Genomic DNA, 13,021 nt, shown 5'->3' with positions numbered 1-13,021 from the left:
AAAAACAAAGAATACTCTGACTTAATAAGTTCCATTTGTTTTCAGTTACTCTGAACCAATTCTTAAAATAACGATCTCCGTTATGGGACACTCTACAATATTGATATATTTAAATATAAAATTAAGTTTATTTTTAAATCCATGCCTTGAATAAAAAAGGTTTATGTATAAAAATATATAAATATTTCACCATAAATTTTTTACTGTAACTGTTCTCATCATTTATGAGGCAATAAATACAAACCGTAAGTTTAGATTTGAGTTAAATAAAAACACCGGTGGCGAAAAACCGTTGTTTTATTGTTCAAAAAATAATTTAAAAAACCATACCTCTTGTCATGGATTTCTATGGCATAGGTTTCTCCAGGGCACTAACACATGTTGTAAAAAAATGTAGGTCATTAATACTATCTAAGTTTTCCGGAATAAACCATGTCTTCAAATATTAAAGGCTTTTGGAGGGTAAGTGCATTGAATGAAATAAAACGTTTAATATCCACACAAGTTAGTGAACATGTGAGGTACACAAAATATCCTGATACGGAAAATGTTTTCGGCCTAACACGGTTGCAAACCAAACATGCGATGGAATTCATCGAAACAAAAGAACTAACAAAAATTCAATTCCAAATATTTAAATAAATTATAGAATTAATCAAGAAAGAAAGTAACTTAAACAAAGAAGATATCGCGACATATTCAAAACAAATGACACTCTATGATAAATAAACCATACTGATCACTTTTTTGTCATAGTCGTCTAGATTGGTTACACTGTAGGTAGCCAACCATAGTACAGTTCCGCCCTTTTCAACTTGCTTGTACAAACAGACGGTTTTATTGGCAGTTTTGGTTTTACATCTTTTTATCATCGAGATCATACGGCGGCAATGCAAGACAGGATTAATGATGGAAATGTTTTTAGAATTATTGTGTAAGCTATTAATTTTTATTAAGAACTCTCTAAAAATACTCCCCCCACTCTCCCATAAGAAACTCTACATTGAATTTAAAATATTAACCGTAAGTAATAACAATATTTAACAAAATATTAGCATTGAGACACTAAAAGCCTCGAGGAGGGACAAAATACTTCTATTGTCTTCAGCGAAGTTATTAAACAAACCAACCAAAAATCAATCGATTACCTTATAGTGCTCCAATTGTTTTTTGGTTAGGTTATTCTTTTGAAATTTCACGGTTACAGATCTTTAACATTCAGAAAAATAAATAGTGGACTTTTATGCACCCTATTGGACATCAATTATTTGGGCTATTTATTTTGTTTATCGATCTCAATTTTGATAAAATGGTGTATTTGAATTTGAATTGAATCTGCAACATGCAAGAAAATAAATATTGAACTGTTAGAAATTATATTGGAGTAATTATTTGGGCTATTGTTTTTTTTGTGGATTTAAATTTTGATAAAATGTTGTATTTGAATTGAATCTCTAACAAATAGGAAAATAAATAGTGAACTTTTATCCTATCGAGACTTCAATTATTTGAGGTAGTTATTATCATCAAGTATTATTTAAGCTGAATCTCACCCTGTGGACATTCAAAATGAAACAAATTATTGAACAGATACTGATTTTACTGAAGTATTTGTATACTTTGTAATCTTCCACATTGGTTTTTAAATTTAGTGTTCTTAATGAAAATTTAAGAAAATAAAATTGAAGGAACTCGGTTTGAAGAAAATTAATAACACTGTGTTGGCAAACCGAACTCTCCGAATTAAACAATCTTTATTCCTGGAATATTGCAGTAATAAACCATGAACAATTGGTAATTAATTGGCTTACAAGAATGTCACGTACAGTACAAGCTTGGTACGATCGCGGTCGAGAAGTGAGGTTATGTTGTGTGAGGTTATGGCGGGCGGCTCACCAATCAGCTGGTTGTGTTTGAACCTGTTACTTTCGTGAGGAATGGAATGAACAGCTGCTCGCTGACTCTCTCCTCTGGTTTAGTCAGTGACTGGAGACATAGTGGTGATATGGAGTCGCAGGTGGAATGCGTGGACAGGTAAGTTTGTTTACGTAATTGGTACACATTAGTGCTTTCGTTTACGGTTGTTAATATTTAAATGCCTAATATGTAGTGAAAAATATTAATTTTTTTCTACTTCACTCCTAATTTGGAGAAAGTAAAAATCAACCGCTTTAACATTATTAATATTCTAAAATTAAATATAAAAATGCAATTTATTGAATTAATATTGCTTAATTGAAACCATCTTTAATTTAATTGTAAGAAGTTGGGATATTTTATGTGATTATTATACACAAAACGATATATTACTGTTTGAGGAAACACGAGTAGTTTACACCAGGTGTGCTAATATAAGGTACCGACAATTGAACAAATAGAGGGTGATATCGAAAATATAGGTACTTTTCCAGCATTTACTCGTATCAAGTTAAATTTTTTTACTATTGAAGTATACCATAAAATTAAGGTTGTTTCCAAAAGGCGAACAAAAAGAATCTTCAAAGGTACGTGATTTTAAACTATCCCGTGTTTGGTTTTCAATTACCTGAACACTGTTGTTTCCGATATAAAAGTAAACAAATAAAACAATCTTGATTGATAATGGAAAGATAACAATGAGTACTTGCAAATACTAGACCGTCATTTTCCAAGCACAGCGCTCTTCTTATCTCGTCCAATAGAACTTTTATTCCGGTAAGAACTATGTAGTGGTTAAAGCGATTACGTAATCTGAGCTTGATCTTTAGAATAATATTTCGAGCGATGTTATCGTTTTTCACCAGAAGTGCGATGGCACCAAAGGCAGTATCGAAGCTTGTACTTTCCATTTCAGAGATTACGTTGGACGGTTTGGCACGGGAAAGTACCAATCACGAATGTCTCTAGTGTGGGGTTCAGTGTGGGTCTACACTTGTGGGGAAAATATAAATATACCTCTGGTCGTACGTACATTGAAGCTCAGACCATAAGAACTTCGACCTCGATTGGTATTGCAGACCTATTATCTATCTCTAATATGTGCTTAGCTGTATCTATACATATTAGCATCATTAATTTGATACAAAAATGTCAACAAGTTTAGAAAGTGTTCCGCGCATTCCAGACCACTATTTATTTTTTCTCTAGCTTCGTAAATAAAGGATTTGTGAATTTATTTAATGCTTGGATGGTGCCATAATAGAATAAAATTGCGTACCAAGCTGGTTAAGAACTTAACCGAGAGATCTATAAAATAAATTTCTTTACCAACTTTTGTATAGCTTTTGTGGACAGCTATCGTTTCCACAAGCCGCGTTATATTATACTATATATTATGCCCTCTTGAAAAGAACATGTATTTTTTAGTTTATTTCGTCTTAACTGTAGTTGTCTTGAAAGTTATTAAACACGTTTGTCGTATTTCATAATAAAAAATTGAAGTTCTGTAAGTGTATAAAATCAATAAGGAAGAATACGCCAGTGTGTTGAGAAATATTACGTTGTCCACAAATGGAAAGTGAAAAATCCACTAATCTTCCTTAAACGAATAATAAAATAATTTGATGATAACATCACGTCGGTTTCAAGCTCGTTAATTCTTTGTGCCTGTTATGTTTTAGTTTAGTACTACAGTGGCTATATTTATGTTTTCAACACCATAAAAGTATACTAAGAGGAAAATATCTAACTACAAGTAGGAATGGAGATATAGGATGGGCGCTGGTACCGAAATTTTCCTTTAATTCACCAGAGTCACTATCGTGGGAGAAATGGGACATTACGTTAACCCAAGCAGCCCCTGCAGCTCTGATGGTCACCTTATTCCTTCCACTTACTTTCAGTGGCTGTCTGGCAAACCTATAATAGTAATTGCACTAAGCAATTAGGGTGGTGTATAATCAATTTTGGGATTGGAAAATATTTATATGTTAAATTACTGATTACGTCCCTAAATCCGAAAAAGTAAAAACGAGTTTTTTTTATCAATCCACGTAAATTATAAGCATTTAACGTAGGATTTTTTGTAATTTTTAATCAGTCCAAAAAAACGGCTAAAAATAAAAATGTCAATTTTTACAGTACGTAGGTACATGAGATACAGCTTCAGCAAGTGTTATTTTTTATTAATTTATCTCATTTTTTTATTGAAATACAATTAAAAAGACAATTGAAATGTTTTAAATTTGTTCTTAATGGAAAATGGTTTTGTACTTTTTGTGTAGCTTGCAAAATTTATACAAACGCAGTAAACTTTTTTTGTCTTCAGCGGTTTTTATTTCAGTCTAATTAAAAAATGCCTAAATGTCCTACTTCAGATGCCTTTAATTTTACGTGGAGTGATCTAAAAAATGTTTTCTCCCTTATTATGTAATCAGATAAGTTAGAATTAAGAATTAAATGTGAAAAGTGTTCACCATCTGGAGCCTGAATTCACCACCAACTCCGCGGCGAGTGGTTCTGCAAGAGACGGTGTTATTGACCTGAGACAAGCGGACCTAATGAATGTCGACTCCACTTGATCACCTTCACGCGATCCTCGGGACGTTTTTCGCCAACCGATGCGACTCGATAATATTCGATACGATGTTTGAGAACAAATTAACATTGCACTATATAACAGGTTTTCAATCGATTATTCGAGTTATTGTTCGATATTGTAACCGGTTGTTATATGTAAATGACCATCGATTCTCGGTAAAATTCCGGGTAAAACATTAATCTTCGTTTAAAGTTTGTTTCTGACGATGGAAGGATCGTGAAAGACCATGATTTGTCCGATATTTGTCATCGTTTAGTGATACAAGAGATAAGGAACTACGTTTCGACATCTGCAATCTGATGCCTTCCTCAGGTGGATAACTAAACTAATACGTTACTACACTCCAATTACTACGCATAAGCATTAACAAACAAAACTGTTTTGTGTCAACTAAATGCACACGAGCTCTAAAACATGCAGATAATAAAAATGCATGCTGAAGTTCAGTTACAAGAAATTAGTATTTTGTCTGGTATGATTTGTTTTTAACCTACGTCATGTTAGGTCAGTTACCCACCTGAGGAAGAGATCAGATTGCAGATTTCGAAACATAGTTACTGATTTCTTGTATCACTGAATGATGCCAAATTCTGTTTCTTTCATTAATCATCTGTTATTTTTAACTCCTCCTACAAATCTTACGAACAATATTTCATGTAATTCTGTTTATCCCAGACCATTTGGAGATGAAATTTCAAAAGCATCCAGTTTGTTTACCGTCACTTGCGAATAAGAGAAGCGGATTTTATGTTAATCCAACCTGATCAGACCGACCGGTTTGGGTCTGGTTCTCGATTTTTATACGACCGTCTAGACGGCGAAATGCCAATTTTAACATTTAGACCTACTTATCGCTTTCATTTAAGTATCACTGGCTTTTAAGTTCAGCGTGCCCAATCCAACAGAAATAAAAGGTATTCCAGCGTCTGACCTATCAACACCTTGAATCAGTTTTGAATTTTTGCCCTGCATCCATCTACCTTAGTAAATGTTAGGACAGATCTTTTGATTTATACGAGCTGATTGTGCAAAATAGGCATCCTAATCGAAAAAAAGAATTTTGCGCAATATTTTAGAAAGAGGATTTTTGAGCCTCGAAAATCTATTATCGTGACTCTTTATCCTAAAAAAGTTATTATTATTTTAGTAATAACAAAATTAAACAGAGATGAAAGGATAACAGGATTTCGGACATTTGCCATCGTTATAGGTTATAAAAGGTACAACACAACGTTTCGAGGATTGGATCTATTCTCTTCGTCAGTTGGGGTAGGTATTAATACATACAAAAATAACGAACAGAAGTGAAAAACTGAACGTTTCCCACTGTAGCCTGTGTTAGTGTGATGTGTGATTGTGATCCTTGTACTTATGATTTGTGCTCAGGACTTGCATCCTGTGCAGTGACAACGCCTGGAGTGGACTCCAAGCAGCTTTTGGGTATGTTTGGACCCTTTTCTTTCCCTTCTGTACTTAATTCTGTTCGTTATTTTTGTATGTATTAATACCTACCCCACCTGACGAAGAGAATGGATTCCAATCTCCGAAACGTTGGGCACCTACTAAGACATGTGGAGAGTAAAGTTAAGGAGATGAAAGGTTGTCTGGTCGTCCTAATTTATGATAGGAATTGAAGAAAATGCATTAGAAAATATTGCTTTAGAATGAGACAAACAGTTTGATTATGATACAGATTGGAGAATTCAGAGATAATGTATACACAGTTTTGCAAGGTCGGAATTTGAATCGAAGCATAAAATACACAAACAGGAAAGGTACAAGATGAAGCGCGATAGCATAAATCTTTCAGTTCCAGCACTTTATAGTAATCTAGCAGTTACTCGCGGCTTCATATGCAATTTCATTTTTTTTAAACATAGACACCAGGAAAATATTCAATTTTAGTAACAACTGAATTATTATAGACCAGTGTGGAGAAATCCTAATTTTAAAATGGTGACTAAAGTCGATGGCCATTGGTCACTTATAACGTATTAAATTATGGCATTTTACTGTAGATAATTAAAATCCCAAATAGTTTCTACCAAAACCAAGATAAACAAGAGTCTCTGCGCGTAACATACCATTTGTAAAATGTAACTGAGGTGAATAACATTAAACATTTACTAACACTTGTTTACATGTGTATAAACTACTATACCTATTATTCTTGGCTTTGATAGGTGATTAAAAACACATTTAGTATCTGCTGAGTAAGCCATTAATATAATGGATAATGGAGTGTTAAGGGAATTTCCAAGACCAGTGGGGCGTAGCCCGGAGGGATTTTCGAAATAGGGACAGGCCATGTTAACCAGGAATCATTACTTCATTAAGTAAAACACATGCAGACACACGCAGAGACAACATTAGAATTTAATCGCCTAATAGTATACAATATATAATTATCTTGTCCTGTCATAATCACGTTGGGCTGAGAGTGTAAGGCCAGGAATTCAGGTTGGAGGTATTGAAGGAAAAGAACATGAAGTATCTAGGTTGGTTACAATAACAAGTTACACAGTGCTTTGCTCGAGCTTAGTCCCTGATGTTTTAGCCCCTGAGTTGCATCCATTTTGATTTTGAAAGAGGTTAGGAACAGCGGATACTGAACCATCACAAATCGCAAGGTAAGCGGAATGCTGGAAAGGGCACGTTCGTTCAGAGATCACCCATCCAAAGGAACATCCACATCCATTGCTGCTTGTTCCGGTTTTCTTGTGGTTAAATGAAAAAAAAAAACAAAAAAAAAAAAAAAAAAAAAAAAAAAACAAGGAAAAACAGGAAAAGAAAATTAGACAGTAAGAGAAAAATGCCAAACATAACTTTGGAATGTCAGGAATACGAAAGTGGATAAGTGAGTTGGCAGAATAAAGTGAAGGGGGGAAGTGAGGGTCGAAATGGACCTTAAGGGAAGGAAAGAAAGGTTAGAAGAAAATGAAATAAAGTGCAGATTTGAACTAGAGGAGTACTACTTAAGGCAACAGAGACACCGGAAGTCGCACAGGACATTGTGGTCGAGTTAAATGTAGCTCCAGTCCACCTTCCACTTAGTGCAGCGACTTTAGTAATACAGGTAGAATTCGTTGACTTGGTAAACACAACCATTCTTTTGGTGTGAGCCATGCTTGAGGATCATTAAACAAGTTAAATTTTCTATAATTCTACGATGGCCAACGTATCCTGTAGAGTGATGAGAATCTATTTCCTGACACGTAATATATTTTATAGTAACATACAGTAGGTATGGTGAGAAGGGTCCATTAAATGTGAATGTTGATTTTGGATCCAGTTCACTTTCTTTTTAGTGCAGCGTCTGGAAACTGCTATCACAAATTTGACTCCTAGAATCTGGGGTCATGTTCTTCTGAAGAGATGAACAAAAATCGGTGATGAAGCTCCAAATGATCTCTTTACATAGTTTCAACATCAGAGACTACAAAATATGTATTCTCGTTGTCTTATTAGGAGCACAATTGTACTCTTTGCAATAAATTATGATTCAGAACCTTCAAGAAAAATACTTCTTACATTTTTTGTCAGTTGCGAATTCTGTAACGTGTCAGAATTTCAGACGTACGGTTCGTATTGGAATTAACAGTAGCAAAGCGTCTTTATCACTGAGAGTAATTAGCGTTGTTACCTCTAATTGGTTAACTGGTATCTCCAGACAACTGATCCATGGAGACACTAGCGCCTCTGACCCGCTTAGCGTTAAGTGGGCCTTCTGGTATAAACGCAGGAAGCCGTAACTGCTGGCGCGTGCTGTCTGGGCGGCCTCTGCAGGCCATTTTGGCACATTCTCCTCGACCTTCTGGCCTCTAAGTGGGTTGTATGGGTCAGTGATTTGCTCTTATTCAGCGTACAGTACTACTATATGAGCCCAACAGCATGTTTCTTCCACCGCTGAGATGATTCTTCAGATTTACAAGGAATGCGGATTCTCCCGTACATTCAGATCATGTTTCGTTCTTGGGTATTACAACTGATTCTGGCCTAGGATGGAACTCTCAAATTGGTCAGGTTTGCATTTGGGCGCTCTATTGCCTTCGGTGTTTATCTAATTTCTTACACAAAGTAACGTTAAAAATTGTATACTCGGACAAATGTACCCTGTTCTTAGCTATGGAGTCAGGTTGTGGGGGCGGCTTCTGAATCCTCTTTGGCGAGAGTTTTCGTGCTTCAAAAAAGAGCGCTTGGGATTATCTGCACCTCGGAGGAAGAGGAAGTTGTAGAGGATATTTCCGTCGGGAGGGAATCTTAACTCTGACTTTCCTTTTTGTCAAATCTACTTCTATTTTTGTTCAATAATAAAAGCCTTTTTCCTCAATATTCCCACCATTATAAAAAAAAAAAAAAAAAACAAAAACGGAAGCATAATTCCTAAATGAAGATTAAAACTCTTCTAAAAATCACTATATTTAGGATCAAAATATGTTTAGGACCTGGCAACCTTCTTTTTAAATCCATGTTGGGATCCTTTCTACCAAATGAAGTCTACAGTATCAAGTACAAATTACAGATTTTGCGGTCTTAATTTTATTGGAATGCTTCTGGAGTACAGTTTCCAATGCCATGTTACTCTTCTTCACGACTAAAATGTGACCAGCTCCCTTCAAAATGCTTCGACAACTATATAGAAATGCTTCTGGAGTACAGATTCCATTGCCATATTACTCTCCTTCGCGACTAAAATGTGCCCCTAGCTTCCTTCATAATGTTTCGACAGCTGTATAGAAATGCTTCTGGAGTACAGTTTCCAATGTCATATTACTCTCCTTCACGACTAAAATGTGCCCTAGCTTCTATAATAATACTTCATCAACTATATAGAAATACTTCCGGAGTACAGTTTCCAATGTCATATTAATCTCCTTCACGACTAAAATGTGACCTAGCTTCCTATACAATGCTCATCAACTATATAGGAATGCTTCTGGAGTACAGATTCCATTGCCATATTACTCTCGTTCGCGACTAAAATGTGACCAGCTCCCTTCAAAATGCTTCGACAACTGTATAGAAATGATTCAGGAGTAAAGTTTCCAATGCCATAATATTCTCCTTCACAACTAAAATGTGACCTAGCTTTCTTTACAATGCTCATAAACTATATAGAAATGCTTCTGGAGTACAGTTTCCAATGTCATATTACTCTCCTTCACGACTAAAATGTGACCTAGCTTCTATCATAATACTTCATCAAATATATAGAAATGCTTATGGAGTACAGTTTCCAATGCCATATTACTCTCCTTCATGACTAAAATATGACCTAGCTTCCTTCACAATGCTTCGGCAACTACATAGTAATGTACAGTATTTCCAAATTTGAACATTATATGGAGTAGATTATTGGCAAATTCTAAAACCAGATAGAGTTATAGTTGATTAGTAAAAGATAAAGATAAAAAATGATGGTTCAACTCGATGGGATGGAAAATAATTGGTACCTTAGCAAGACGCAATGTGTCATACAGATAGAAACAATTTTATCAGTCAAGACAGGTGTTCCTCCTGAAGACGTCCTCGGAAGCAGAAGTCGCTCTTGTCAGACTGGTTCGTGTCTGCAGTTCGAATACTCTGTATCGGTTGAAAATAAGAAACTTCCTCTGAGTTCAAAACATAAAATACATAGGAGTTCACTATATCATAGTTCTCATATGTTAAATATTTCTAAGTACTTTAATTTATTTTTTAACCATTCTGAAACCATCTTCTTATATTCCAAAGAGGCTCAAAGTTAATCAAGGAATAACAACTGACATATTGTGTTCAGCTTAACCGGTATAAATGATACAGTTTCATTTTTATTGATTTAGAAGGACTGTTGAGAGGGTTTTTATCGTTAGCCCTAATCTCTTTTGATAATATTGGGTGGATAACATATGGCCAGAACTTTACTATCGAATACTTTACTAACTTCCGTGTACTGTCTTCTTTGAAATGCTGCTACGAGCATTTATTTTGTTCTGTTGACCAAACCAGTGTGATTCTGCATAAATTTAGTTCTGAAGCTGATATGCAAAAACTTTTCAATATCTGTAATGCAATCACTATTCCAAATCCAAATTCAAATCCACGATCCCCAGATTCTAGTCTAAAGAGAGTTTTAGACCTACCAGACTTTCCGGGTTTCAACAAAGGATTTAATTGTCTGACCGTTAGCGAAGCCTTTACTTTGAGGTCCTAGAGAAATTTGTCTGTACATCTGCTGTTCACACGAATTCTCGAAAACGAACAGATCTGTAGGATTTGAAATTATGCACGAAGCTTCATTTCTATATTGGCAACACTGAGTTCGATGATGGTGCATGTCACTCTATGGAATTTGGCTGACTCATCCCATTTTTATCTACAGCGCACATTTTTATATAGGCCTTAAGCATAAACATGATACAGCGAGAAATTAGCAGAATAAATAAAATTGTAAACAAACTAGGTACTATCACATGGGATGCGACGTATTAACACATGAATAGTACTACGTGAAGACATTTCATCTTATAGTGACATTACGAGTATTTAAACACAGTTATGAAACCAAACTTATGAGGAAATATGTTAACGTATCAGATGTGGAGACATCTAGAAATAGATTTCATTTTTGTATTTGACATTTGGATAAAATTTAATTTCGACTTAGACTAGATTGAATTCCAAGATGATGAATCTCCACCGTTGAATTTGGCTGAGCGTCATCGAAGCCTGCCACTCTGTAGACACAATTTCTCTTTTGTCGGTCGAGGGGGAGGGATAAACATCTTTTCTATACGATGGTTAGTTTGTCCACAGGACATCTTGAGAATGAAATGAGCTACATATATGTGAAATTTCTTCATTTACTTCTCCAAAACGTTCTCCAGCTTAGGTACTCTCTACATACAAAAGCTCAAAGGTCCTAAAATAATGCAAGTATCTACAGGACAAATGCTCAGAATAAAGGAAACAGGATTTTCCCGGACATTTCCATCATTCAGTGAAACAAAAAAATTCAGTAACACTACGTTTCGAGATCTGCAATCTGATCTCTTCTGATTAAAAAGGGCGCATTCCTGTCTCCCTTCCCTTTCATTGCCCTCTTGTTTCTGCCGTGACGATCGCCACTTGCTAGACCTTTGGTCAGTCGTAGGCGGTTGGTCGACGAATGTAGACCTATTCTGACCTGTATTCTATAGTTCAGTTTTAATGATTGGTGTTGTGGTTAGTTTTGTATGAAATGCAAGTTTTAGCGTTAGTGAAGTTGACACACAACATGGTGGTTGTGATTCCTGACAGGCGTGTCACAACGTATGATTTGTTTATTTTAGCCTAGTTTGTAATTATATGTTAGGTTATTTATTCACCTGAAGAAGAGATCAGATTGCACATCTCGAAACGTAGTGTTACTGATTTTTTGTATCACTGAACGATGGCAAATGTCCGGAAAATCCTGTTTCCCTCACAATCCTTCCATTGTCAAAAATAAACTTCAAACAAAGAAGCGCAGAATGGTATGCTGTTCGTGAAGATTGTATCCAAGCAGTGAAGAAGACACAGTTGTTGTCTGCAATGCGAAGAGCGGAAGTTGTTTGTCCAACGGCGATAAGGAGACCGGTAGAGTTGTCGAGAATTCCACAGGTGGCACAATTCTACAAGTACGGGTCGATTGTCTGCAGTTTTTCTTACAACAATCTCACACCATGCGCTCTTTCTGTTTCGCAATCCCAATCCATTAAGGTAATTGCTATGCGAGCCCTTTGCGCTAATAGCAGATAATGTATGGAATAGATAATGCCCTTCGTAAAGGCAATGCAGATAGGAAAGGGTACACTCTGCGTTGGGAGATTCAGATTGAGTTGCGAAACGCAATTTGTAATTATATAATCCACTGTTGTTGTTGTTGCATTTGCACTTTTAGTTCAATAATGCAGTTAATCGTCCTGAACACGTTTCGTAATCTGTTTGTTGCGTTCGCAGAGACTTTGTTATCATCTGGGTCATCGAGGCCGATTCTAAGAATTTGTCCTTGAAACGAACTTCAAGTTCGTTTTGAGGTTAGGAATAACCAGGGACGCCTGCTCGGTTTCGCAGAATGATTGTACTCCTTCTGGTGTTGCAAAGTTTGTTACGTGAAGATTAATGAACAACAGTCTCCATTATGATGTCTAAAATCATCAGACACAGAGAGATTGAGGTTATTTCTACATTCGTGGCTAAATAGTAAGAATCTGACGTTGCACGAAAGGTCAGGTTTGAAATGTAGGCTATTTAATTAAATCAGAAAAGCGTCCTCCTCCGTAGACTAGTGGTTATAGTCTCGGCTCTCTAACCGAGAGATCAAGGGTTCAAATCCCGGGGAGGTCCAACAATGTAATAATAATAATAAATAAAAACCAGTGCACTTCGAAGCCGGCATAGCTGACGGTGAGGCTTGAATGAGAAACAAATTAGAAAAGCAATACGATTAAGTGATTTTTAAGACATGATCAAGTATATGAGTTAATAAACCACTTTAGATTT

At 35.7% G+C, this 13,021-nt stretch overlaps 1 protein-coding gene across 2 annotated transcripts in view; it reads left to right on the top strand.

The window, feature by feature from the left end:
• Window positions 1–870: 870 nt before the first annotated feature.
• The window catches only part of LOC124366394 (facilitated trehalose transporter Tret1-like), a 62,739-nt gene continuing 50,588 nt past the window's right edge, over window positions 871–13,021 (top strand). The window contains exon 1 of one of the 2 annotated variants that reach the window (XM_046822915.1): window positions 871–2,034. In XM_046822915.1, the coding sequence (XP_046678871.1) occupies window positions 1,943–2,034 (92 nt within the window). In that variant the 5' untranslated portion in view covers window positions 871–1,942. The remainder of the gene's footprint in view (window positions 2,035–13,021) is intronic. The other variant, XM_046822916.1, reaches the window with a different exon arrangement.

This window comes from Homalodisca vitripennis, chromosome 7 (genome assembly GCF_021130785.1).
Source record: "Homalodisca vitripennis isolate AUS2020 chromosome 7, UT_GWSS_2.1, whole genome shotgun sequence".
NCBI lineage: Eukaryota > Metazoa > Arthropoda > Insecta > Hemiptera > Cicadellidae > Homalodisca > Homalodisca vitripennis.
Note: the sequence above shows the minus strand (reverse complement) of the source record. Positions and strands in the feature narration are given on the sequence as shown.